At 42.0% G+C, this 27306-nt stretch overlaps 1 protein-coding gene across 8 annotated transcripts; it reads left to right on the top strand.

Moving 5' to 3' along the window:
• The first annotated feature begins 912 nt into the window (after positions 1 to 912).
• Positions 913 to 26339, top strand: TMEM45A (transmembrane protein 45A). Of its 8 annotated transcripts, XM_035540525.2 has the most exons (7): positions 5972 to 6106; positions 15706 to 15915; positions 18293 to 18505; positions 19244 to 19428; positions 21670 to 21815; positions 23220 to 23312; positions 25723 to 26339. In XM_035540525.2, coding segments are annotated over exons 2-7 (828 nt in total). In that variant the 5' UTR covers positions 5972 to 6106; positions 15706 to 15725; the 3' UTR covers positions 25724 to 26339. The 8 variants fall into 8 exon arrangements, with proteins under 8 accessions (XP_035396414.1, XP_035396415.1, XP_050569570.1 ...); XM_035540521.2 differs by lacking the exons at positions 5972 to 6106; positions 25723 to 26339 and adding an exon at positions 913 to 1147 and having other exon boundaries at positions 23220 to 24458; XM_035540522.2 differs by lacking the exons at positions 5972 to 6106; positions 25723 to 26339 and adding an exon at positions 1501 to 1696 and having other exon boundaries at positions 23220 to 24458.
• The last annotated feature ends 967 nt before the right edge of the window (positions 26340 to 27306 follow it).

Below are 27306 nucleotides of genomic sequence, written 5' to 3'. Positions count from 1 at the left end.
TTGAGTTGATGGACAAAGATCTTGGCTAAAAAATGATATGTTTTCGAAGGGCTAAGCTTTGATGTGTGGCAGCCAGGCAGGAGACCAAAGGGTCCCGTTTCCAGGTGTAAGAAAGAGCAAGGAGCTTGTTGGGGAGGACAGTCACTGAGGGAAAAGACTTGTCTTCAGGGAAAATCAGACCTTGACACAGAGACTTTTGAGATACATGGATGGGCTCCTTCATCATGAGAGCTTTTGCTCCTTTGTGTGCTTGAGATGAAGCTTGTGCAGTGGCAGCTTTCTGGCACCAGAGCTGTTCTGTCCCAGGTGCCCTGTGGGATGCAGCCATGTGCCTCAGCAGCCCCATACTGCTCCGTAATGGCAGCAAGGGGATGGTTGCCTGTAGCCCTGCCTGCAACCCCGGAGACAGGGTTGTAGGAGGTAACACCTGCGAGGTGACAGAGGCTTTCTGAGCTCCCAGCCTGTCCTCTCTCCACACAAACCTCCCGCTGCCATACTTCTCTCACTTTTCCCCCTTCCCCTGTAAAATCATTTTCCTCTCTCTCTCCTTAGCCTGAGCTACAGCTGGTGCTTTTCATATCACTGTTCAATTGGCCAGTTTTCTCGCCTTGTCTCTGCCTAGTGTCTCCATCCAGAAGGTTGTTCACCCAGATATCCTCCCCTCGCTAGCCCTCCATCCTGACTCACCCGACGTACGTGCAAAATAGAGCAAATGAGTCAGAGAGACAGAGAGAACAGAAATTAGCAAAACAATGAGGAAGATGGAATTGCATCATAAAAATGTCAAAGGAACACCATTAGGTTCACAAAGTCAAACTCTCAAAAACTGGAAAAATCCAGATTACAGCTGTCTCTGAGAGTTTAGTCCAACCCCCTCTCCTCTTCCCCCATGCAACGTGTATTATGTGACATGATTTAATCATTTGACTGCATACCATTTTTCCCACAGGACTAGCGCCTCATTTAGTGTAAACGAAGGACAGTGTCTGGGAATGGAGCTGGTCTCTGCATTTCCTTGACTGCATTTCCATGTGTGACTACAAGCCCTATTTACCACCGTACAACCCGAAGAATGCACAGCATTCAGAACCACCAGCTTCTTCATTAGGTTTTCTGAGATGGCTTTACTTCAGCATCGGAGTATTTTGTAAGCATGATTATCATCACAATATGCATTAGAGGCTTCTGGGAAACTGAGAACCTTTTACTATGATTCTCTACATCTTTCTGAATACGCTGTTGGCTCTATCATTTTTCCAGAATACTTTGCATTTTAAATAACTTTCAGTAGACTTCATTTGCTGTTCTGAGGGCTTGTCACTTCTATACCTTTGTAACCTAGATGTCTCTGACCAGGTACCCCAAAATCAGAAACAATCAGCCAAATGCAGACACGCAAGTAGCTCATCCAGAAATGGCAAAGGAACCTGACAGAGGCAGAGAGAGTTTCTAATTCTCCATAGCTGTAGTTTCTTTACTTAGCTGGGCAGGCTGTCTTGTGTTTTCCCACCATCCTCTGCCTTGTATTTCCACATCCCAACTTCTGCAACAACTGATAAACTTTGGCTTTGCCTGGTATTTGACTCCAAGTGAGTACAAGAGATGAGATCTCCTCCATCTGACAGTATCTAGGAGTTACACTGTCATGGATGTTTTACTAATCTTTTGCTGACAATCCTCCACCAAAAAATGCAAGGTTAGTGCATGCCATTTTTCACCAGTATGTGTAATCTCTCACTTTCTAATTAACTTGCTTTGCAAGCTGAAGTGTAGTAAAAATGTTTGCAGCTTTGACACTGGAATTGCCATGATAGTTCCCTGCACAAATTTTGTGCTTACTAGGATTGTAGTTCAGTTACACTTCCTATCAGGAATATACTTCTTAGATCTGATTTTCAAAATTCTGTGTTGGCATTGGCAGCCTTAGTAATCATCTTTACTCTCATTCAGCAGATATGTGACAAGAGAAAAAGCGAAGATTTTTTATCTGCAAAGTACAGATAGAGATCACAGTGTGTATACGTGTTTGAGCTCTTGCTCACCTCCATAGCTCACAGTGTCAAGGCAAATATTGATTTCAAGTGCCTATATTATCAGTATACTGCGACTTGTTCTCTTTTGGTGCTTCTACTTTTCCCAGATTTCTCTGTTCTGAATCTTCGATATATGGAAATGGAGAAAACATTCTGTTAACATGCTTGGCATTTCTGGCTTTATTGCCCCAGATTCCCCATGCCAAATTGCTAGATTAGTTCAAAGGACTATAGTCAGTCTGAAACATTGCCATTTAGTTATGAATTATAGATTGTTTCATGTATTGCACCTGCAGTAATAGCAACTCTTCTGTTAATGCATGTAGGGGTTTGATAACATTTCCTCTTTTTTTTTTTTTTTTCTCAGTAATCATTTTTGCATGTTCTTCTATGTGAGACACTTTCATAAGGGAGCATACATTTATATATGCTAGAAGTGAGTTTGGCAAATTGCTGGTTAATGCAAAGAGAGCATACAAACTTGGAAAAAGTTCTCTTCTCTGATGTTTCTTAGAAAAGTCTTACAGGCAACATGTTTTTAAAAAAGCACTTCAAGCAACAGCATCCATGTAATTAATAACAATTAAAATTAATGTTTTAAAAAATGCTGTGTATAATGTAACTGCATATTTTACTGATGGCAGAATTAGGCCTAGAAGCCTTTTTAACCTTTACAGATTTAAACCTGTATCTTCTAAATCTATATAGGATAAATATCCCTTACAGGCCTCCAAAAATTGGGTTGTTATGAAATGGTCTTTGTATTGGAATTCAGTGTTCATTTATTTTGCTTGCTACAAGTTGTAATGAAAACAGAATGTCAATGTTTGCTTTTCCTCAGGAATAGCCAATGTATGTATTTGCTCTTTATTCAACTGTTGCACAAACTTTTCAAGGCCAGAATTACTCATTTAACTTTCTGGGCACTCTGTCTGGAGACTGATTATTCTATCTGTGTCAGCTATCTGTGCATGCTGTTTTCACAGCTATAAATTAGATATACTGTTACAGAGATTCCTACAAAGAGCAAATCTTGGGCTTGAAGCTTGCAGGGTGGTCTTTACACAGAAAAGCCTCATGAATGTGCTGGGTCGGACTGGAGCAGGCCTAGGAGGTGCACGGGCCATGCAGGCCGTGCAGGGCCACGACCATGCTCTGTAGCCATGCCAGGGCAAGGCTGCCTACCCCAGAGGCAGGCTGGCATTAAGGCAGCTGGCTGGTAAGAGAGCAAAGGCCAAAGAAAAGGCCAAAGACACGGCCTGCGGCAGCTGGAGCAGTGAGGTCAGCTTCCACCGCTCGCTGAAAGTGCTGTACTTCGAGCAAGAACTGGGCACTGCATCAAATGCAATGTAGGGCTCAGAGCCACAGACATTTGACCCTGTATTGTTTCATTGAGGTAATCCCCTTGGAAAGTGGTTCAAGCACTAATTGCAAATTCATCCCACAACAATTAGGCTTGGCCTTGAAGAAATGTTTGTGACTTTCTTCAAGTGGGATGCTCAATATCAGCAGCAACCAAGCAACCAAATGGCCACAAAAAGCCTACATTGCCAAACATCTTAGGGACTCAAGACCAATGGGTATTTATTTAAAGTAATGATTTTTGTGGATGCTGTTTCCTCAGACTCTAGCAAGAAAGGAGGGAATCACAATTAAGAAATTTTCCAGGCAAATGCAGGAGGACACAAGAACATATGGAAATAATGAGTTTGTCAGATGGGCAGACATACAGGATGCATCTGGGTTGTATTGGTCAAAAAATCTGGCTTTTCTATTTTAGAAGCCATAGTTTTTGTTTGTAGTAATTTGATAGCTTGTTCTTACCGAGTTAATAGGTTTTACAGTGTTGGAATGGATAGATACATGGCATGTCTACGTGGTTTTGTTTGTTTGTTTTTTGGGGTTGTGTGTGTGTGTGTATGGAGGGGGGGTGTTTTGTTTTGGTTTTGTTTTTTTTACCAGAGAGAAAAAGCAATGCTCACATAAAAACCTTCAAATTCAAATATTGAGTGATGATCCAGAATCACTCCTAGCGCAGGCCGAACTTTCACTATGGTGAAAGTTTCACTAAAGGTGGTTTTCTTTTTTCCTATGGACATGTTGAGAAAGAAGAAAAGTGGAACGGACCCAATAGGTTATTAGTTACAAGCTAGTAAAATAAATCTATTAATAATTTTGATTGTTTTATACAATTGCATTGTAGAAAGCAATCCTGAACAGGCAGGAAAACAGACTATAATCTGAACTAGTCTTTTTCACTTATTTTACTTCTTTGTTACATATTTAAGTTTTCCTTGGGAAATTTGCCCTTGTTTGTATTGGTTCTCAGAATAATCAAGGCAAGTGTTATATAGTTCCTTGTCTCTTTTTATCAGCTAGAGTTTGGGACACACACATAGCCCTTTCAGAGACAGGCAGATACTCTATTTTTCCAGCTAAAGCAGGGTGCAATTGCCTGCCTTTGTGCCAGCCAAGCATCATATGTTTGGAACAGGTACGGCAAATCAATTTCCTAACCTTTTGGACTCTCATTGGTTGGTATTTGCTAAAAAAAATTGCAAAAGATGCTTTGTTGTTGCTGTAGTCCTTAGCGGTACTGTGGAATATTCTGCTTACTTACTTCTCTGTGATTACCTTAATGCACATTGCAGTTGTCCTCGCAGACGCACAGAATCAGGGTTTCCTGAAAATGCAGGGTTTCCGGTATACTAATTGGAGATTCTGACATTGGAGACACTAATCATTACTTAGAATCACTTTTATGTCATTTTAAGTACAGATGGAAGTGAGGAATCCCAGGAAGTGATTTTTGCTCCACTGCCAAGGCAAACACATCAAACCACTGATAAAGAGATGAGGTAATTACAATTATTCGTTTCATTCACTGATTTAGCTTAGTCTAACTGAAAACTCTTTTGCAACAGAATGATACCCATTAGATAGAAATTAATGCCATTATCTGAGATGCATTCTGCTGTCTAAAAAAAAAGCTGCTCAGAACAAGAAAGTGGAGCAGCTGCCACAGAAGCCAGATTTTGAAGCACTGTTTGGGTAGAGAGGTGGTCCTTCTGGAAAATATTATTTTTTTTCCCTATACCCATGACATCACCCAACCTGCAAAGGCATCTGCTTGCCAGATGCTGAAGGGTATTTGGTGTAGTACTATTTATCTGAGAGTAAAAGTGCAAATAGATACTTAAGAGATGGACATGGGCAGAGCTGGTTGAGAAGATAACCCAAGATGAAAAGCACCAAACAGGAACGCACTCTTAATCTAAGTTTTAATCTTTACACAGAGTTAATTTCATCCACTAATTTCTTCAAGCAAAAAGCTTTCAGGTCCTGCAAGGCAGAGATCTTAATTGGATTTGGGGGGTTTCTCGGGACTTAGTCCCAGTGGTGGCTAGCTGATCGGGATGGGGGCACCTCAGCTTGGCTCTTCCAGGTGCTGCAGAGGAGATTGGCGATGGGCAACCTGAGAGCTTGGTGCCAGCATGGGTGGAAAGGGTCAGGGAAGCTGCCGGTGTAGTTTAAACAGAGCCACAAGACCTGCTTATTGCAACTTGTAGGCAAACACCTTTAAGTAAAGTTTGTAAGATTTGAGGAGTGAGTTTGTGTTCTCTGCCGGGTAATGCAACAGAGGCGGTGCAGTGTAAGATGCTTTTCATCGTGCTGCGACTGAGCCAGCAATGTTAATGACACCGTTTACTCCGGCAAGACGTTTGCACATAAAACCGTGGCTTCACCCTTTCAATTTTATCTTTGGACCTTCTTCTTTTGGATTCCAGGCTCTGCCATGCATTCCTGGGTAATTACAGGAACTACAACGCCGGGTGCTCATTTTCCTGGAGAAAAACCGTGATCATCGGGGAAAAAATTTAAAAAAAAAAATCAAAAAATTAAAGGCGGTGGGTAGCCTCTGTTGCACGCAGCGGTGAGAGGAGGGCCCCGGCCCGGCCCGGCCCTACCGGGAGGAGCCCGCCCGGCCCCCGCGGGGCCACCGGGGGTCTCTGGGCCAGGGTCCCGGGGCCTCGGGGCCGGCCCGGGCCGGGGGCGGCAGCGGGGCAGCGCAGGTAAGGAGCGGTGGGGCTCCGGGCAGGGGGCTGGGGCTTGGAGGGAGGGGACTTCTGGGGCCCGGGGAGGATTTGGGAACGGAGCCAGGACTCTCCGGGTCGCCCTGCAGCCCCAGCACGGGGAGCGGGCAGCAGTGGTCGCGGATCGCTGGGCAAAGGAGGGTTATGTGCTAGGGGTGCGAGGCATGCGCCGGAGCGTCTCGCACGGCTCTTTTCCCCCCTCCTCTTTGGATGTTTCAGACGGGGAGGTAGGTGTGTATCCAAACTTGTATTTCCAGGGAAAATCAACAGAAGTTAAATGCGGTCGTGGCTACTTGGGGAATGAGAGAAGCTCTAAAATCAGGTTATCGCCGTCTCTCTATTCTGTTTCAAACCAGAGTAATGCTTGGAAAAACTTTTACAGCCTCTGCATATGTTCCGTTTTGCTTCAGTTTTCCAGCTATAAATCATCTTCTGCTCTCCTAATAGCACTTAATGCTTGACATGGTATCAAGCATTTCATTGGCTTTCTGAGAAACTGCTTTCTGAACTTTGAGAGCTTAGGAACTGAAACGTAGACGTACTTAAAAACAAAGTATTTATGCTTTTTTCCTTTTTAAAATGAATGATTTGAGGATTACTGTGCACTTACATGCTTAGGACTTGTGATTTCTCCCGTGTGTATGACTTTGTTTGCCTTACCTTATCGCACTTTTTGTAGACCTCTGTAAATTGTGGCATGCGATGTTCCATGAGTCACCATAAATACTTTGTCATTTGTAAAAGGAACGTACTCAGTGTCTACTTGATATGAAAGTGCATCATTAGCTCTGCTGTTACCTTTCCAAAGTTCACTCAGATGCTTTTTTACCACTTATTTAGACTTTTCCTGTATTTTTCTCTTTGCAAATGGAGCTGGGTAACACAAACAGATTTCTCTCAGTTGTGGAGAGTGTGGGTAGAAATAACTGCTTGGGCAGAAAACTCAAATGAATCTCGAGGAGTGGCTTGAATAATTATGCCTGTGTTTAGGCAAACTGCTCTCTGTTTGCTCTTGCACACTGAATCTGCCTGTAAATATCAACTTACCCAGTGCTGCAAATGGCCAGAGCAGCAGCACAAAAACGGGTCTTTTGTTTTTCAGTCTTAAGACAGAAATGAATCAAGTCTTCTCAGTGTCACAGCTCCTGTCAGTTGCCTCATGCTCTGCTTCTTGGATGTGACCAAATGTGCTCACGCTCACTTGGGGTGGGCAGCAGCGGTCATTTTGATTTCTCTTCCTCAGTGTGAGACAGGCAAGTTCCTAAAACCAAGGATTATATGTAATTAAACCTTCTTTTTGAAAAATCTGAGTTTTTAAAGTGAGTGCCATGATACAGTGACGCTCCTGTGGCACTTACTCTGTGGTGTGAGCCAGAGCTGAAGTGCTGGCACCACTCTGCTCCAGATGATAAAAAGGAGCCCGAAGTCCCTTCTCATCAAATTAAGCCTAAGCCAGCGTCTGCTGGAACATTTTAATACTATCTGAACGACATTCCTAAAACCCTTTCTCTGCGTGACCTTGCACTGGAGCCATTTCTAAGATATAGAGTGTAGCGTCTGTAATGCCAGTGGTTTTAGAAGAGCTGCTGCTCTGATTGAATCACAAAGCTCCTGCTCCACAGCACTATCCCCACTCGTGCCATTACTGCTGTTGGCTGAGGGGCAGCAAGGGCTGCAGCTGCAGCTGCTGTAGCCGTGCATTATGGAGGACACTCTGTTTTCTGCTGCTGTTGCATTGGCCCTGGCTGATTCCCATCCAGCGAGTGCAAGGTGGTCTCTTAAAGAGGAACTATACCTGTTTCTCTGAGACATTTTGATTTTTCTAGCTGGGCTAACTTGGACAGCCTTTTCTCGCAGCTATTATCAATGTTACTGACTGCCTCGCCAACACTCTCATTTATTCATTAGTGTTTCTTTTTCCCTTACATCTTTCTGCTGTTGAAAGCCTATTTCAACCTATTTCAACGGTGCATTTAGTTGCCATTGTGACGAACAGTACATCGAGCACCCTGGTTTTGACAGACGTGGGTTGCAGAGAAAACTTCCAGGTCCAAAGACACGTCTGTCAAGGAAAGCTCTAGGTGCAAATCCCATCTTCAGCTCTGGTGTATGGCTTTATGTAAATTACCTACAAGAAAGCTTTTTATCTTATTTTTTTTCCCCTTTTTATCAGAACACAACACTCAAATATTACTCGTTATGGCACCCAAATCCGTGAGATTTAAACATGTATTTGGATTCACTTTATTTGTCTTTTCCATTTAAAGCCCTGTGGGCTCATGTTACCTGACTGTACTCCACAGACAGACAGGATGGCAGAAGGTTAGGAATCCCTTAATCAAATACCTTCAGAAAACACGAATTCAAGAAAAAGAGGCTGGGTCTCACAGGAGTCAGCAAAAGGCAGAAGTTTCCACGAACAGCCAACACACTGGGCACATTCACTGCTGGTCTCTGGCCTCCTCCCTCGCAGGGAACAGGAGAAGCTCATCTCTTACAGGTGTCACCTGCTTGTTGCCTGGTTCAGAGCTGTGCTGAGCTGAGCTATAATTTTTTGATATGAAAACTGAGTCCTTCCTATGAATGCTGTCAAGGATTTAGTAATGTTCTTGCGTGTGTTGACATCAGGTCCTTCCCATGTTTGTCAGCTTGATACTAACTTTAAGATGAAAGCTTATGGGCATTTACAGCGCAGCATGATACTTTTGTGTATTGTATTTCATTAGTATTCGGTGATTCTTTAAAATGGGGTCTTCTGTGTAATATTTTGGTTACTCATTCAAAGGTCTCTGTCACCCAACACCTAGTGCTACAGAATGAAGTGTTATCTTAATGCCTTGTCTATATGGTAACTGGTTGTTACCGTAAGGGAACAACCCTTAGAACCAAAGAATTACAAATCATATCAAGGTCAGCAAGTCCTGTCTTTCATACCTGAAGATCTGTCCTTCTCCAAAGAATTCCTCACTTTATTTCTTTTAGACCTAGCTTCCTTGCAGGTAGAAAATACCATTTTGGACCACTCAAACACTGTCTTCTCAATATCCCTTTTTTTTTTTTTGGTTATCTTCTTATCTTCAAGAAGTGTTTAGGAACATAAATAATTGCAGCGACTTCTAGCAATCTGCAAATTGCTATATAAGTCTCAAAGGTAGGATTTTTCACAGCCCAGGAGATCACTAGTATATATTACAAATATTTATCTTGGTCTGGTGGTCTCGCCAGCTTCACTGTCTTCTTAGACCGTTCCACTGAAGCCCCGATTGTATTGTTAAGATGCTGTAAGAGCAATTCCATGAAAGGGATGCTAACAGAAACCAAATCATGTTTTATTTCATTTCCTCTCCAGGGCTGGGCTTTGAGCTCTAAATCATCAGCTGATCCAATAGACTTTTGATCTCCTGATATTTTTCTAGCATGTCTAGCAGGAAGCAGAGAGCATGTAGATAAACACACCTGGATCTGCAAGGAGAAACCGTACCCTGCAAAACTGTTTTATGCAGGGTACCCAGGGAGTAATTCTCCTTGGTGGTGGCTCGAGTCTGCTGTGCTGGGAGGAACCGTGCATTGACAGCATCCCCTCTGAGGACAGCAGTATGCCTGACCCTCTGTGGGATGGAGGCTGCAGCTCTGCCGATGGGGCAGCTGGAAGGTCACCCCAGAGGAAGCAGCACCCAGGCTGGGCTCCTGCAGGTGGGGAAGTGGCTGCAGCCAAACACACCCTGCAGGGGCTAGCAGCTCATACCTGCAAGAGCTGAGTGATGCACCCATGCTCCTCTACCCTTTGTTGCAAGCAGTGCTAGGAAATGGCAGGTTATATGGCCAGTACAGGAACAGACCCTCTTTCATTAGAAAAAAAAAGGTATTATAATGTGTCCCTTGCAATTTTAAAAAAAATAATTTTGTCTGTGTGTGATTTGAACTTGTGGTGATCTGAATAAAAGGCTTCAAATGGGCAGTCCTGGATTCTGAAAATTTCATATTCACAGAGTAGCAGCTGCTCTGATATCAAGAGCCAATGGTGAGATTGTTATGGAGTGATTATTGTCCTTGGATAACCCCTGGAGACAGCCCGCTTGAATATGGGAGCTGAAATGGAGTCAGCAGACGTGCAAAGGAAGGGAAAATCAAGCCAAAAAACGGAGGGTCATGAGAGGTGAAAAAACACTGTGAGGAGCTCTCAAGAGGCCGAGAAGGACAAGTGTTTTGGAAGGAAGAACTGTTGACAGCTGACGAAAGAAATGGAGTAGTTCAGGTTGTGGGCCCAAACCCAGCACTCTGAGGGTTTGTCTTGGAGCTCCTCCCTTCTAAGATCAGTATATAGACTTCTGGTCATTGAAGCTTCGGAATTTTTGTTTTTCATTTCTGTCTTCTTGTAGGCCTGGAGATTTGATCAAGGTGTGAATTATTCTCTTGCAGGCTTCGGAGATGTTTGTTCATGACATATTTTGACCTAAAATTCTTTATCTTCCACACCCTTAAGCCAAAAATATTAGGGATGTAATATTTTTTAGCATTTCAAGAAGTCCTGAGTCCTGCTTTCATTAATGTATTCAATACTTAGCATAAGTTTAATTCTAAAGTAGCTATAGGTGCCATGTAAGTGCTTCCTGATGCCAACGCAGCGACCTCATTTGGGAACATGGGGCTGTAGCTGCTGAAATGCTTTTAGTCTTGACATGAAACCAGTATTGCATTCAGCAAACAAAGCAATTACAGATGACATTGTGTTTCAGATCAGCGTGGCTCTCTGTGATGTTTGCAATTTAATGGCTGTGAGGTAAAAGGCACTTGGATTGTGAATACATCTTTAAGTGCAAATAGGAAACTTTGGTGTTTAAGTAAACTTGTCTGGGATATTCTTCACCTCGGATGCATTGGACTGTTCTGCATTTCAGTTTTCAGTAGAAACTGTGTGATTGGGATTTGTATACTGAACAGAAATAATCTAGAAAGTGTTCTTACCAGTGTGCATTATTTTTACTGACATAAAGATCGATTACTCTGGGCATTATGGATAAATAATAATTTTGTTTCAAATATTATTATCAAATATTATAAATGCCACATTGTTGTTTCCTAATCTAAGTATATGGGAGAAAAATAACACTTTGCTTTACCATTGGAGTAACTTTGCAAATGTCTAATCTTTGGTTTTAACTTCTGTTGCCACACAGTTCTGCAGCAGAAACTAATGCACTGCAGAATAGCGAGTTTGTGGCCTCATAACTTGTGTCGTTTGAGGGGAGAAAATGTTTCTGGTTGACTGTCCTCTTCAACATCCTCCAGGGCTTGATAAACACAGGAGATTACAGGGCATGCTGATGTGACAGAAGAATGTGCAGGGCAGGGAAGCGCCGTGCTGCGTCGCTGGTTCTGACTGACCGGGTGTTCGCATCCTGGTCCAGTATGGGCTATCCTGCCTCAGGCCCTGTTTTTTTGTTTTTTTGTTTTTTTTTAAAGAGAGAAGGGGATAAAAGGACACTAGTCTAGTTCTTCATAAAGTGATTGAACAGCTGCCTGGATAGCCAGCTTCTCCAAACAGCCTCCAAGCCATGCCTCAGTCCCCACATCAGCAGCCTCAAGAGTGAATGAAAACAGTGAACGTTATGAAGCTTCCCTCCCCAAAAAGTCAGAGGATGCTTGAATCAATTTTTTAAGTCTGTTTCTCACTTTCCTTTCATTTTTCTGTCAGTGTTAGGTGAGGTAATTTTCAGGCTAGAAAGGCAGCATTTAATACCCAGGAAAACGCATACCTTTTCTTGACAGCTCAGCTGGAGACTGCATTTGCTCATCCCCTCCCTTCCCTCCTGATCCCCACATTCCCTTCTGACCCCAAGGAGTAAGGTGCAGTCTGAACCAAGGTATGGACATCCAGGGTACACAAAGCGTTACTGTTACATACGGAATTTGTGGACTACCGTCAACAACCTATATTTGGTTGGAAAACTTTGTGTGTAAAAATACTTTTGCAATACCACCCAGCTTGTAATTTCTGGAAGAGCTTTAGCCATGCAAAGCTTTCTGTGATTACTGCAAGAAAAATGATACTTTGAGCTCACATATGGAAGAAAAAAAGCATCTCACGGTCACAAGTAGCTGTAAATTGTTCTCATTCCTTACTCTAGTCAGCTGCAGAAGCATTGCCTAGTACTTAATATTTGTAAACTATCTGGACAGCTGATTTTATGGCCATCATTATGCCTCATTATCTTTTCCTCTTTCCCCGAGACCATGGGGCCCCTGAGTCCTGGGTGAGGACAGGGAGAGCCTCAGGATCTTCTCTACCCGCATCCCTGCAGATGCTGCGCTCTAGGGAAGCTGGTGGGTAGCGAGGAAGGTTTGCTGCTGAGTGTGGCTGTGGCTCTTAGGAAGAAGTGGCTCTGCTGGCACCCCTGGCCCTGAAACCACTGAGGGTGGAAGAGGGTCTGGGACCTGCACGCCTTCCAACATCAGTCCTCCAGTGATTTATTTCTTTGCTTATGGGAAAAGGCTGTGTAAAAACAAAACCTCAAACTGATTAATGGGCTGGGCTGTACAGGGGGTTGCCAAATTCCCTCCAGTCAGGCCAGGAACAGCCATCTTGCCCCGGTCTCCCTGCACCTCCCCTTGCGGCTCCCAGCCCTGCTGTCTGGCCCCATGGCAGTCTTCCTACCAGGAGGCCCTGCTGGTCCTTGCAGTATCCTCCGCATCACACGAAGCCCCACGAGGTGAAGCTGGCAGAACTGACGGGTGTCTTTCTAGAGAAGCTGTAAAAATAAACCACAGCATCTTCAGATGCTCTCAAACTGAAGGATATGCTCCCCAAATTAATAATACTCAATCATACTGCTTATAGCAAAAAGTCGATTTCTTCTGGTTCTCTCTTGTTTGTATTGGATATGCAGCAGTAGCTTGTTCCTTTCTTCCTTTTTTCTTGTTCCTTTCTTCCTTTCCCTTATTTTTGATAGTTTTGAACAGAGTGTCTTGATGGGTAATCCAGATTTAGGGCAGATAATCTTGCAGTATCAGAGCTCTAAGTAACCCAGGTGTGAGTCTACAGATTGGGATTTACTTTTGAAGTTTCATACACTGTGCAATACAAATTATATTAACAGATGGTTATTTATTTGAATCTTACTGCAGCTGTAATCTCCTAGAGGTAGGCTTTCCATAGATTTAATTTACCTTTGTAAACCAGTATCTCCCTTTGACGTGTGGTACAGGGTAAATTTTTCCATTTGGAGTGCTATGCACCTGTGGTGAATAACAAAATACCTAATGAATAAACTCTTTTTAATGAACTATGATCAGTGAGATCAGACACAGAGGGGGAAAGGTCACTTCACCCCCCACTCCTTTTCTTTTAATTCAAAGAAGGAAAGAAATAACGTGTCTGAAACAACAGCAGTGCCACTCAGGCCAGCAGGCTTTAGGAGAACCAGAAATTAAGGCTTTCAAAACAAAAGAAGTGTTTCAAAGTTTAACGCCAAGTTGAGGCAACTGTCTAACACTTCAGCTCCTGCTAGTACCACCCATCTTTAGGGGAAACGGTGGTATGGTGAGCATTGGCAGCAATACACCAGTTGACCACAGCCTTTGAGGTGTCCCGAGGTGAGGTTACTCCTCTGGGACATATCAGCGGCCAGCTCCAGTGAGTGGGGCTGAGACCCCAACCCTGCTGCTGGGGACCAGGCAGGTGTGTCCCCACTTGCAGGCGCCCCAATAAGACATGCAGGTATAAACCCAGCAGGCTGACTTGCCATCACTAGCGTGCTCAACATCAGGGAGCTTAGAGCTCAATTTGGCATTTTGTGAGTGAGAGTGGAGGTGGCCATCGCCTTTGCTTTTTTTCTTGATGAGAGAGAAGCGGCTTGCAGGAGCCTTTCCCCACAAGGGAGTCCAGATCCCAAGTGGAGTCCTTTCCCTTTCATAAAAAATCAGCAGACACGTCCCTCATCACCCCTTTGGCACAGTGATTGTTTTGGGACCTGATGCTTGGTCACAATGAGGCGCTGATGCTGGTGCAGCAGTTTTGGACAAGGCATCCCAAAGCATGTCTGTGGATAAATCCTATCCCTCCTCATACTATGCAGGAACAGTCATGGATTTTTTCCCTTCTCCTTTGTGTCTATATAGGTCACCTCTCTCTCTCATGCAATTGGGTAATAGTCTTACGGCAACTGTAGGACCTGTGTATGTGGAAAAGTTTTCCTTCCTAAAAATAATAAATAGAAAAATAACGCCTTAAGCGAAGTTTAGCCTCACATTACGTGACTAGACAGTGTTATGTGAACCATCTGCAAGTACTCCATGGCCCACAAGCCACAGTTTAAAACTTCTTATGCAGAGCTGACTGTAGGAAATACTTACTGAGAAGAAAAATATACCAGAGCCTCCATATTCTGCTAATAACTAGATGGCTGTGGTGTAGTGTGGTGATGAGATTTTTAAGTTAGTGACAATAATAATAGGAAATGAAGTTTGCTAATGCTCATTAAGTGGTTATTTTTGATTACACATTGCCTATGCAAAGATTTGGTGTGCCTTTGGGTCGTGATGCATGGCAACTCAGCTTATACAAGCTTAAAGAAAAATTGAAATCTAATCTTAATTTTAATGAAGAAGCTATTGGAGCTAAGTTACTTCTCCTAGAAGTTGGGATGAGGACATGAGTTAATAGGTCCTGTTAACAGCACTGCTGTTAAACATTCATGCACCACTGACCAAGTGATAGCCTTATCACTCGCTGTGCTTGATGGGGATAGTATATAGCTAGTTGTGGGTACATAATTCACCTATCATATACTGAGAATCACTTCTTGTTTGCAAATCATCATGAGACATCCACATTGAAATGCAAAATAGTTTTTTATTAGTTACCCATCAGATCTTTACACAATCCATTTTTCCCTTAATCAGATATTATATTGATTTCTGTTTGTGGAGAAGAGAAACGTGTAACGCTCTTCTTTGTGAAGGGACCAAAGGGGAAGGAAACAAAGTTTGAATATTCATGTTCTCTGTTTTGGTAGTGAAATCTCAACGGCATGTCGTTGTTCACTGTAATGTCTTTATCTCTTTGCTTGTCAGATGCCAGCTTTGCATTTCAGGTCAGCAGCTTTGCAGCTGGGTCATTTTCGTTCTGCAAAATTGTGAAACTCGGGAGACAGGCTGGGTGTCTTGAACAGACATGGGCAGATAGTGGTACAACAGGGTGGGACAGTTTTAAACTAAAAGGGGGGAGATTTACATTAGAAGTTAGGAGGAAATTCTTTCCTATGAGTGTGTCAAGGCATTGGAACAGCTGTGGATGCCCCATCCCTGGAAGTGTTCGAGGCCAGGCTGGATGTGGCTTTGGGCAACCTGATCTGGTGGGAAGTATCCCTGTCTGTGGCGGGGGGTTGGAACTGAATGGTCTTTGAGGTCCATTCTAACCCTAACCCTTCTGGGATTCTTTGAATCTGTGAACAGCCAGGGACACTTCTTCGATCTAAGCCGGAAGATAATTTAAAATGATAACCCATAGATTTCTCCTACTATTCCAATAATCAGTCTCTCTCCTTTTTTTTTTTTTTCTTTTTTTTTCTTACCTTCAGCTATTGCAGAGTAGAAAACCATGGGAAATTTTAAAGGCCATGCCCTCCCTGGAAGCTTTTTCCTTCTTTTTGGCTTGTGGTGGTCAGTGAAGTACCCCCTGAAATATGTCTGCCGAAAGAACAAGAGCGCTTGCTACCTGGGCTCCAGGGCAGGACTTCAGCGCCTGGAATTTGTTGAGGGGATCATCAAAGCTGTCTTTGCCCTGATTGGTAAGTTAGATGGACTCAAGGAAGAAAGCAAAAATGCAAAGAACTGTGCGTTTTAACACTTTTTTTTTCAAAGCTTGCTTTCTGATGAAACGTATCTTGTTCTGTTTTTTTTTTTTTTTTTTTTTTTAGTTTGTTTGTTTTGTTTTTAATTAGTCGTGCAAGACGGATTGCATCATGAACCAGTGCAACAAGCTACTGAGTTTCCTGATCTATTTTTTTTGTTTTCAGTTCAAGAGAGGATGCCATTCTGAAACAGGTCTTTAGGTGGATGCACACTGTTCTGCTCAACAAAACAAACAAACAAAAATAAAATTGTGAGGGGCTATTTGGTATCTTTACATAGACATTTAGGTCAGACTAGGTGCTTTACTTAGCTCCTCCTGGCCTTTAAACTCTATGAATCGAAGAATTAGCTTAGTATTTGCTATTAATTACATCCTTATGTAACTTGGTTTCCATCCATAGCACTCTTCCGGAGCTTCTGTAAATCTCCTGGCTCCTTCACAGGTGGTCCATTTGAATGTTCATTTGCTGTTCACCCCTTCAGGGAGGGAAAAAAGTTATTTGGGCAAGAGGCCCTCATGTGCAGGCTGTTAGCACCAGACTGTGGGGGCATTGCTTATCTATTTTTGAATCCAGCCATCCCAACCCACTGCTGTGAATGGTTTCAGGTGGCCTGCCAGCTCTCACATGTTGATAGGCTCCACCAAGCTATGGATAAAATATGCTTTTCATTAACACCATTCGAAAGGAAAAATATTCACAGAAAAGACTGAACTCCAGGTTTTACTGCTGCAGAATTTGTTCAAGGGGGGTCCTGTTTCTCATGCTGTGGTGAACCCACCTGCACACTAAGAGGACTGTTTAGAGATATGTGCAGCTGGATGGAAATGCCCACTCGTTATCTGAATCCCAGCATGCTGCATGACATCCATCTTACCTTTTTTGAGTAAGTAAACTAAATAACAGGAGGCAGGGGAGCTCAACACATGTGGGCCTCAAGATGAAAAAGATAATAATTTTCAGTATTAAGATCCTATTTTATCTATCTGCTCTTTAAATACTCACAATTCCCTGGTGTCTAATCCAGGTGCAGGCTTTATCCCCATATATTGCCTTCTACCTGGTTTTTCTTCCCCTCTGGAAGTTGTGTCACTTAAGATATATAAACATCGACATGATGCTGTGGGTGCAATATAACATGCCTCAAAAATTATCAAAACCGTAATAATAATGTCTGTTCTGAGGTGTGGGTAAGAACATCTTTCCTACAAATGTCCCAGTCAGTGTCTAGAGAGAGTCAGACAACTAAAACATGAATCCAGTGTTTTTATTTTCACCCTGGAAAGAAAAGCTATTAGTTTGATGTATAGCAATTTCAATTCCAGTCAAAAATGTGGGCAGGAAAGCTTGGCACGGACAAACACTACAAGCAACAGAAGGAATAAAAACTGCCGTTTCTGTGTTAGGAAAGTTAAATAAAAAAAAAGTGGAAAAACACTGCATTTGTTCTGCAGTATATCCACTTATACAGAGGGATGCTGGCACACGCTATGCTAAACAAAATAAATAACTCCAGTGTCTTAAAAGCATAATGTATATTAAGCCCTTCACAAACTTAATTGATCCTATAAAGTATCTAAAAGCAGCTTTCCCTGTTCTGGAGTACTGCATTTAGTTAGCAAGACAACAAGAGGCCAAGGTAAGGGAGGCGGTGGAGCAGCAATGCAAATACTAACTCTGTATATGTCCTCGTGGGACCTTTAACAGCTCTGCATGGCAGAGAGATTTCCTTTTACGGTTTTATAGGAAAGATCTCCTTTGAATTAAGAGTTTGAACTCTGCCATCCTTCATATTGCAGAGACTAAAACGGGAAATCTTTCTTTGGGGGACTTCAGCATGTGTTGAACGCATGTTTGAACCACTGGGAGACAGCTGAAAAATTTAGTCAGTGGACTACCACAATGGCAATTGTTTTTTTTTTTTTTTTTTTTTTTTTTTTTTTTTTAAAAAAAGGAAGAAAAAAAGCACAGAATTCATTTTCACTTCTGGAACTGCAAGATGCAAATAGTCCCACCAGGAGTGGAGCTGAAGCCTGGTTTCCTATGGCTTTCTCCTTTCTGGATTATGTGATGCTTAATATATGCTTGAGCTTACTCTGTGGTCTTTCCCTCTGCAAAGAAACTTATTTCACCTCTCTTCCACCCGCTGACTTTTTTTCTTGAAAATTTGTAGGACATAAATTTCTTTGAGGCCTCTGTGCTTTTTCATTGGCATTTGGACAACATGTTAAAACCTTTATTGGGAAAGGCTGAATTGGGAAGTCTTTATCTTAAGAACCAGGACAAATAGTAATATTTCTCATTTCACGTGCAGGAATGGTGGCTGAGCAATTTGTTCCTGATGGACCTCACCTGAAGTTGTATAATTATGAGGAAAAGCACTGGGATCACCTGATGAACTGGCAGCACGCCACCATGTATCTCTTTTATGGCATATCAGGCTTGGTCGACATTGTGGCTCACGGTACTAATGCGTTGCCAGTGGCCATGGACAGGATGATGCTTTCGTTAGCAGTTTTTATTGAAGGTAAGTTTACCTCCCCCTGTTGAGATGCCTGTGAAAGTGGCACACAGGTATCAGTCCTTTGGCTGGGATTCTCAAATTAACTTTAGAGAATGAGCTCTATGGGAGATGAGCATTTAACATTCTGAAACATTCAAAAAAGAAAAAAAAATACAACACATTCTTGGCCCTCCTTAAACTGCTAAGGATTTGTCTGCACTGTAGCCCAGGAGCATGGTCACACATTGCACAGGTGCATCTGTGCTTTCCTAAATAGCTAGGTAGTAACAGGAGTGTTATGAGAATATTTTGGGTAAGCACTAGGTAGCTCAGGCATGTGCTTCAATGTATGTACTGAGATGGTATACTACTGTTAGCTGAAAGCCAGCATGTGTGCATCTACCCTCACAGCTGTCATATGTTGGAATTGCACTGTGGACACACTCAATTTGCATTTTCTGTAGGCACAGTATATCTCATGGCAACCCTCTTGTTATACTGCAGAGACAGATGAATAAGACTTCATTAAAGCGTGTTTTAAATAAAAGGTGGTAGAGCTGTAGCTTCCCATATTGCTTCCTGTCCTGAGCTCACAAGTGAAAGCATACAGTACACAGGCATGAGACTTAAAAAATGACTCTCAGCTTACCTGAGAAGGTGATGCTGACATTAAAAGGAAAGGTTCACTCTTTTCTAAAAGCAGATTGCAAGGAGATTGCAAGGAAGGAAAAAATCTTAAACTGTACACTTATTTTATTCCAGGTTTTCTCTTTTGCTACCACCTTCATGGGAGAGCCATGCTGGATATTCATGTTCATCAGTTACTGCTGTTTGCTATCTTTGGAGCTGCTGTTTGCATATTTCTGGAAGTTTTCTTCCGTGGCAGTATTGTACTTGAGATGCTCCGAACAAGCCTCTGCATATTACAAGGCAGCTGGTTCTGGCAGGTGGGTCACTGTTCTACCTTGGGAATGTCTTCCTTCACCAATATTAGTCATCTACTCCTTTGCAGATGTTTCACAGTTGATATAATATGCCTTTTAAATACAGACCTTAAAGGACCATAGAAAACAACATACTCTCAATGTCCCCTTAAAGAGATAAAAGTACATATTATTTCCATTTTACAGATGGTAGGCCATTTTACTTCTCCTGTCTTTCATTTAACTCATAGACTCACAGAATGGCTTGGGTTGGAAGGGACCTTTAACACCATCTAGTTCCAACCTCCCTGACATGGGCAGGGACACCACCCCCTAGAAATCAATACAGAAACTAATGTGGTTTTGTTGAGCTCTCCCTTGCTATAATCATTAAATGTTCCCTCTGATCTCTGTAACATCCTGTTCAAAATTTGCAAGCCAAACAGCAGTGATTTTATAACCCCACAGTGTTTGCTACTGTGGGAGCAGGGAGTCAATGCCCTGGGGAATACAGGAAAGGAGAGAGAAGCAACTCAGTGACATTTTCATGAAGAGGAATGACGGTGCAAATTATTTTTTATGTGCTGAACAGGTTGCCTCTTTTTACTTTCTAAAAACATTTCAACAGTGGCAGCCTAGATTCAAAAGGTATTTAAGCTCCCAGTTCTCATTAGGGCATTGGGTGGTGTCCAGTTTATTATTCTAACAATGTTCTGGCATGTGAGCAGAAGTAACAGTCTAAAGTTGTACATTTTGGACATGCAGCTCCAGCAAGGTAGCTGCCAGGCCTTGGCTTATGTGTGATTCTGCTGGATTAATAGATATTTGATAGTATCCTTTTGCTGTTAGAGAGAATCTCATTAATTGCTGCAACCTTGCAACAGAGCAATAGGAGTGCTGGTGACTCTATGTGTTTGATCTTATAGTAGAGAACCGAGCTCACTCCAGTGATTTTTCTTTCCGGCAAGTCTAGACTGCCTTCCCTTTTTTATATGCTGGCCAGACATGATGAATAAAAACGTTTGCTGTTCCTTAGGAGAACTGGACACTCTGCACCAAATCAAACATTTAAATACTTGCTCTGGCAAGAAGACAGACCTCCTAAACTGTAGTATTTTTCTATAAGTGAACTCAAGAGCCTGATGCTGCAACACTCAGTGTTTTATTTTCTTGTTTGTAAGCTTTTTTTTTGTTGATTTGAGAAGCCTTACAAAAGAGGAATTAGATGCAATCACTTATTCTTTGTTGTCTGTCTAGTCTAATTTTAAAACAAGTTATTTCTTTAGCTCCAGAGACAATGTGCTTTTTGTTTCAAAGTAAAAACTGAAGAGCTAAAAATACAAGGGATTTAAGTGTGGCTTTTTAAACACCCACATTAGACTTCAACCATATGTGTGACTGAAAACCACATACTGGCTGCAGCATGACAAATTTTTAGAAGGTAAAGGAGCTTTCTTTCTGCATCATCAACACCTTCATTCAATGAATTCTCTGCATGTAAATGCAAAATGCTCTCCTCCCCTCCTTCTTCCTCTCCCCCTCTTCTCAGCTTTAAAATCCTCAACTAAATGGCTGAGCAGTGACTTTGAAGAGTATCAGACAGCACCGAGAAGTGGTGCTTGTCAGGTCAGATGCCTGACCAGCCATGGGATTACTAATTCTCTAGTTTATGCAGCAATATGAATTTGGTATTCCCCAGCTCTGGCTAAGCAAATCAGCTACGTACTTCACATGAGTTTATAGTCCTATGTGACAAAGCTACATTTTTACCTAATTTCAAAACCTGATGTTTTTCCTGGATGGAAACAGAACTAGGGCTTGTCTTTATTTATTGATTTATTATTCATCTTCTGAACTGTTTAGCACATTCCCAGATGCTGTTGGGAAGAAGCGAGTCAGTGCGAGTGGTTGGGCAGGTTTTCTATGTGGTGATGAGTCTGCAGTTGGGATCACACGTAGCTGAGGATCAGCCCCTTTCCTTATTGCACATGGTTCAGGTTGCTGTAGGGCTTGTTGGGCCAATCAATCACTCTTTGAGCAAGAGCAGAGGGGCTCTGGAACTGGCTCTGCATTTTCAAAGGCATTTCTGCACAAAGCTGTGTAACATGATTCATCCCATCTGAGTGTGACTGTAAAACTGTTTCTAATATCAGTCAGCACTATAAGCAAATGAAATATCTGCCTTGTGATGGGTAGCATAATACATGATACAGCACAGGATACACATCAAATGACATTTGCTAAACATCTCTTATTTGATTGCAGATTGGCTTTGTTCTTTATCCTCCAAACGGGAGCCCAGAGTGGAATCAAACAGATCATACCAATATGATGTTCCTGACCATGTGCTATTGCTGGCATTATGCTTTTGCTTTTCTTATACTTGCAGTAAATTACACAATTGTCAGCTGGTAAGTTACTTGAAACACTGAAACTATGGAGAACTTTCTCTTTGCTTTACCAGGAACTTTATTTTTTTGAAGGCTTCACTGGCAAATCAAAAGGTTCCCACAAAGCAATTCATTGTCTTGCAAGGTAAAATAAAAATAACCATATCTAATCAATGAAGACAACATGGCCCATTGCTTCAGTAGAAAGGGGAAAAACATTATTCAAGTACAGTTCTAACAGCCTAATGCTTCTCATGTAAAATGAGCTCTTTTTGATAGTCTTCCACATTCGTAACTTCTTAATGAGTTAGAAGTTGGGAAGACCTTTTTCTCTATTCTCTCCCAGTGCTCATCTCCTGTAATTCCAAGTGGATCATCAGCAGGCTTCATGACGTGATTATTGGATAGATTTCATTGTTAGTACTTTCCTTTGATCAGACATGATTTTTTTTCACTAGCCAGTTTCATCCCCTAATTTCTAAAGAGAGACCTTTTCCTTGCCACCCAGTGCTAATTCTGACAAAATTCCAACTGCAATGTGAACTTCGTTGTAAAAATGAGCCTGACGCTACCATGCATGATCACTTTCTGCCTGCAGGATCTTACCAAGCCTTTGCTGGTATTGTCTTAAACATGCTTCTCACCCCTTATTTTACCACTACCATTTTAACAGCCCTATTTAATCATGCTCTGGCCACATGTAGTTCTTGCAGTCTTGTCGTGCACCAAGAAGGTGCTGGTTCTTTGGGGATCTTAGTAAGAAAGGCACTGATACTCCAGGGTTGTTAACTGGTTTGTTGTGTAAAGGGTGGAAACTATAGAAAAGATGACAGCAATCTTACGCCCCTTCTGATGTTGGGAACTCTGGCTGCTGCAGCATTGGTTGACCCCCTCCAAGTTGACCACAGGATGCTGATCGGAGTTCCCATCCATGGGGAAGTTGGCCAGCCTCACGCTGCTTCACAGCTGTGGAGTGCTCTTCCAAGTGAACAAACGCATCAGTCTTGTACCTGTACAACATTAAACTTTCTATACGTTACAACGAGGTTAGCTGGAAGTATATGATCTCACGCAACTCTATAGCAAGAAGCTATAGGTACATACAAGTGGCATTGTTAAAGGCAGCACATACTAATGCCACAGTATGTGCTTGGACTGTATAGTGGTCAGTCGTGCTAACACACAGATCTCTACAGTCAAGGCCTTTGGCTGAACTCTGCTCAGATTCTGCTTGAAATCACTTGTCTCCTCTTCACAGTGTCTTCAGCAGTGGCCCACTGCAGGTCTTCATAAGTCAATCATCCAAACTCCCTGATGAGATGCAAGAGTTAAACAGTTTTGTACCCTTTAATAATAGCCAGGTTAGCCTTTGAGTCATGGTTTGATTTGTAATATGCATGACAGCTCTTTCTTTTTTTTCTCCAGGGCAGTTCGGTCAAAGATTAAGCAGTCCCAGTCCATGGAAATGGGATTACTGAAAACATCTGAAAGAGATCAGGAGTCAGAAGATGAAATCTAGTATGAATATGGCTTGATTAGTTTACCTGCTCTACCATTAGGCTAATTGATACCTCATTTTTCAATTTGTTTACCATCTTATTCACTCTTTACTGCTACTTGCTATGCAAATATCATCCCCTGAGTAGAGTCTACATCTACAGAATTAGATCTTTATTTGCAGAAGGTAAACTTGGTATTGATTTGTGTTGGTTCCTCTAGTACTTTACTTATCACATGCTTCAATGAAAAACAGACATTCAACAAACTTGGACTGGGTGAGGTGGCATTACCAAGTCTGTGTGTTAGATTCATTAAAACCTTAGCAAAATAGTTTCCATCTGCTGCTGAACAAATGGTTGTTTCCGTAATTCGGGTGTCCAAATAAGTGTGTTTGTTGAACTGCAAATAACACAGTGCATAAACAACTCTGCAGACCTGGAAAAGAGTAGAACAACACAGAAGATCATAGTCTTACAGCTGTCTTGTAAAGCACGTTTGTGTCTTTGCTTGTGGCCTTATGTTAAATGGAAAGAACTACTCACAGCAAAGACCTTCAACATTTCCTTGAAGAGTGTGCAGTGTGTTCACTCCCAAGCTTCTGAAGGAGGACCAGAGGGGTGTACAGTAATTAAAAGTCACCGCAATTATTCCCTCCCTTGCCTAGATGGTCCTGTACACTGCTGCATGGTGAGCACTGGGAGGGTGGAGGTTTCCTTCATAGTTGCTCCATGTCTGGCTGGCCTCAGCACTCTCTCAATAATGACAAAAAATACTGCTTTTTTATTATTATTATTGTATTTATTTTTTTCCACTGAACAAGCTGAAGCCAGGCCCAGGGTGCTCTCCCCAGCACTCAGTCTCACTTGGGACGTGCTCCAACCTCCACAAATGCAGAAGCGAAATAACTGATACGTGGCAGAAGACGGCAGAAAAATGATGCTGTGTGTAAGCACACTGCCCTCATGGGGCGGTCTCCTGCAGCCTGGCTCTTGCTCTCCTGAAGTCTTGCAAAGCCTGGCCTCAGCTGCTGGGCAGCATACGCTCCATTTTCTAGGGTCTGCTGGTGGCCATGAGCCATGTTGCGTGGCCGAATGTGGTGAGGTGGTTCTTCTGGAAAATAGCTTCTTCCCTTTAGAATGCCTCTATTAAAATGTTATTTTCTTAGTTGCTGGTGCAGGATGACTTCTGTTCAAATAATACTGGTTTTGGTGCTGCAGAAGTGTTCCTTCTATTATTCTGCCATTTCCATATTCTCTTAAGGAAATGCGGGACTGGGCTCTGGTAGACGAATCAGAATCATTTGGTCTAGCACCTCCAGTTTCCAGTTCACCTGTGTTTTTTCAGTGTGAACCAGAAGAGTGAGTAGTATAAAACTACTAATTGCAGTAAGCTGTTTACTTGAGAAGATGAGCAAAAAAAATAATTTAGTTTGTAGCTCAAAGGGATCTGAGGACTCAGAAAAAAAAATACTAAAGGCTTTTTCTAAAGCTATTTCACCTTCAAGGCAACATAAATTTTCACTTCATTTGTAGGATTACCCTTTTTATCTTATCTTTTCCAAGGACAGCTTTCCTTAGCTGTATATGCTGTTAATGCTGAATTTTAGGCATACCAATGCCTCTTTAAAATAAGTAGGGTCATTTATTCTGAAGGAGATCTTCAGAAAGCACTTTGCTTCTCATAGGCAGAAACAACACAAGTCTTTTCAGTGCTTTTCTTGATAAATCCATGTAATGCTGTACAAATATTAAGGTGCTGTATATCTAAACTAAAGGGAAAACCTAACCAGGAAGAAAGCGTGATAAACTGGTAGAGCTTTGATCTGTCTTCTTAGAAGACTTCAGGTGGTCATTTTTTAAATTATTTTAGATCTTTGCTAAGTATCATGAAGTGACACTTATAAGTAGGTGTCAGATTATTTTACTGATATAATTAGATTATATCTACTTTGGAAAGCAAGAACAGATGGCTCTGTGTTTAAAAATGTAAACTGGAAAACTGTATATGTATATATATAGCCAAATACCACCATTTTTTCTTAATATTTGTTAGCTCTTCTTTAAAACCTTTCTCTGAAGGATCTTGAAGATTTTGGCAAACTTTAATGAAGTCTGTCTCAGGACATCCTTGTAAGCTAGGTATTGGTATGGCATTTTTGTAGCTCTGTGTCTCAGTTTTGCATTGGTCTTATGGTAAATGCTGAATTAATGGATATTTACTTCCCTCTGCAAATCTAAGTCTTGAGTTTCATTACTGCAGTTCCATTAAAATAAAATTTTCCATTGGCGCAATATAGAAGGAAGATCCATCAGTTTGCTGAGGAGCTTGCCTGGTAATAGCAGAATTGGCGTGTCGTTACACCTAGCTGTAATCTGGTATTCATTGCACTACACCACAGTTGTCACTTCGTTGTTGTTTGTTTTTAAAGGGAAGAATTAGTTCCTGTTAGAATGGTTGGGGTGTAAAGCTTGCTGAGAGGTATCCGCTGCATCTCCCTGTGTCGCCCCATGGTGAATCTCCCATAAATGATCAGAGGACTGGACAAATAAGCCCACCAGACACATCTGCTGGTTGTGGTGCATCCATGCCTAGCAAAGATGCCCCTGAAGAAGCCCAGTCAGGAGGCGAATGCAGTCTGTGACCAAGAACGGTAGGATGTGCCAAAAACTTGTTGTGTAAGAGAAGGTGGCATTCTGTTATTAGACTTGAAGAAATGCAAATAAAAGCAGGTCCTGAAGTCTTAAAGAAAGAGCAGTCTCTTGGATTTGATTTTTAATATGTAAAGAACATGCAGAGTGAGCGTTACAGTGTGGTTCTGTGCCTAATATTTTCAGTACCACCAAGGACAGAAACAACCCGTTCCATGCTGGAGTTGAATGAGTGGAGGGAATTTTGACAAGTTTACAAATGCCACTCAGATCTAGGTAGCTGCTCTCAAGAGAACTTAAATTATTGTTAAATATTAGTGCCTTTTAAAAACTAAATGGTAGTGTGTAATAGACAAGATATGCTTGTATTTTTATTTAAATAAAATCAGTTTATTCATCTAAGGTGTCTGTCATGTCTTTAAGGGAAAAACATAATCATTTATGGGGAAGGATGGGGCAGGTAGATATGATACTTTTATAGCCCACCAAGACATTTGAACTAGCTGGACTACACTTCGGGAAATGGCAGTTCTGCCTTCTGCACATTGTAGCATTGGCTCTGGATAAAGCTTGGCTCAGAATGGGGAGGTGTTTCAACCTGGGGGGATGGCTGGGGACCTCATGGTCCCTTCGGTGGTGAACTAAGAGTAAATTTGGCAGTGCAAAGGATTTTAATCCTACATATTCATTCATCCTTCAAACTGAGGCACTAGAAAGCGTTGCTATGCCTGCTACCTTAATGTGCTCCCCACATGGTTCAGCTCAGCTGAGCTATGCCAGCTGGGTTGGGACTTTCTAGTACAGAAGTCAATGGAAGAAAACAGAATAGTTTATCCAGAAAGTCCTTTGGCATGTGATATAGAAGAAAGCCTGAATTTCAAGGACTCCCAAGGACTGCACAATAACTGCACATCTGTTAAGAGGGGGAAAGTCAACTGGAAAACTGCTGGGCACTGGCCTTTAAAATCTCTTCTAGGTCAAATATGTGCTTGCCCAAAATATGTGGGAGGAAAAAGCCTAATATTTGTCAAATGGAATAACTAGTCCTCAGATGACTTTTTCAGAATAGCAGTTTCTATCACCTTGCCATTGTATTGTTGCAATTTAGGGATTTCTATAAGATACTGGGTACACTTATGAGAACGGAACTACATTTAAAAAATAGTTGGAAAAAACATAATTATAAATACTACAGAATACTTAGGAATTTGATTCAGGTAAAAAAGCTCTTGTGTAAGGACTAATGCCATTTAATGACAAGATATTCTGCAGGTGATGGTGGCTGAGAGGTCAAAATACAGGCAGGAAATTGGACCAGAAATGGTTATGTCTACACATTGTGGTTATCAGCCATTGTCTCTCTG

The sequence above is a fragment of the Cygnus atratus genome, chromosome 1, assembly GCF_013377495.2.
Source record: "Cygnus atratus isolate AKBS03 ecotype Queensland, Australia chromosome 1, CAtr_DNAZoo_HiC_assembly, whole genome shotgun sequence".
NCBI classification, from domain to species: domain Eukaryota; kingdom Metazoa; phylum Chordata; class Aves; order Anseriformes; family Anatidae; genus Cygnus; species Cygnus atratus.
Note: the sequence above shows the minus strand (reverse complement) of the source record. Positions and strands in the feature narration are given on the sequence as shown.

Bases quoted from the DNA above. Each gene is read 5' to 3' on its own strand.
- TMEM45A (XM_035540525.2), top strand. From the start codon at position 15,726: ATGGGAAATTTTAAAGGCCATGCCCTCCCTGGAAGCTTTTTCCTTCTT. The intron at 18,506-19,243 runs GTAAGTTTACCT...ATTTTATTCCAG, and splicing joins GTTAGCAGTTTTTATTGAAG to GTTTTCTCTTTTGCTACCAC. The intron at 19,429-21,669 runs GTGGGTCACTGT...ATTTGATTGCAG, and splicing joins AAGGCAGCTGGTTCTGGCAG to ATTGGCTTTGTTCTTTATCC.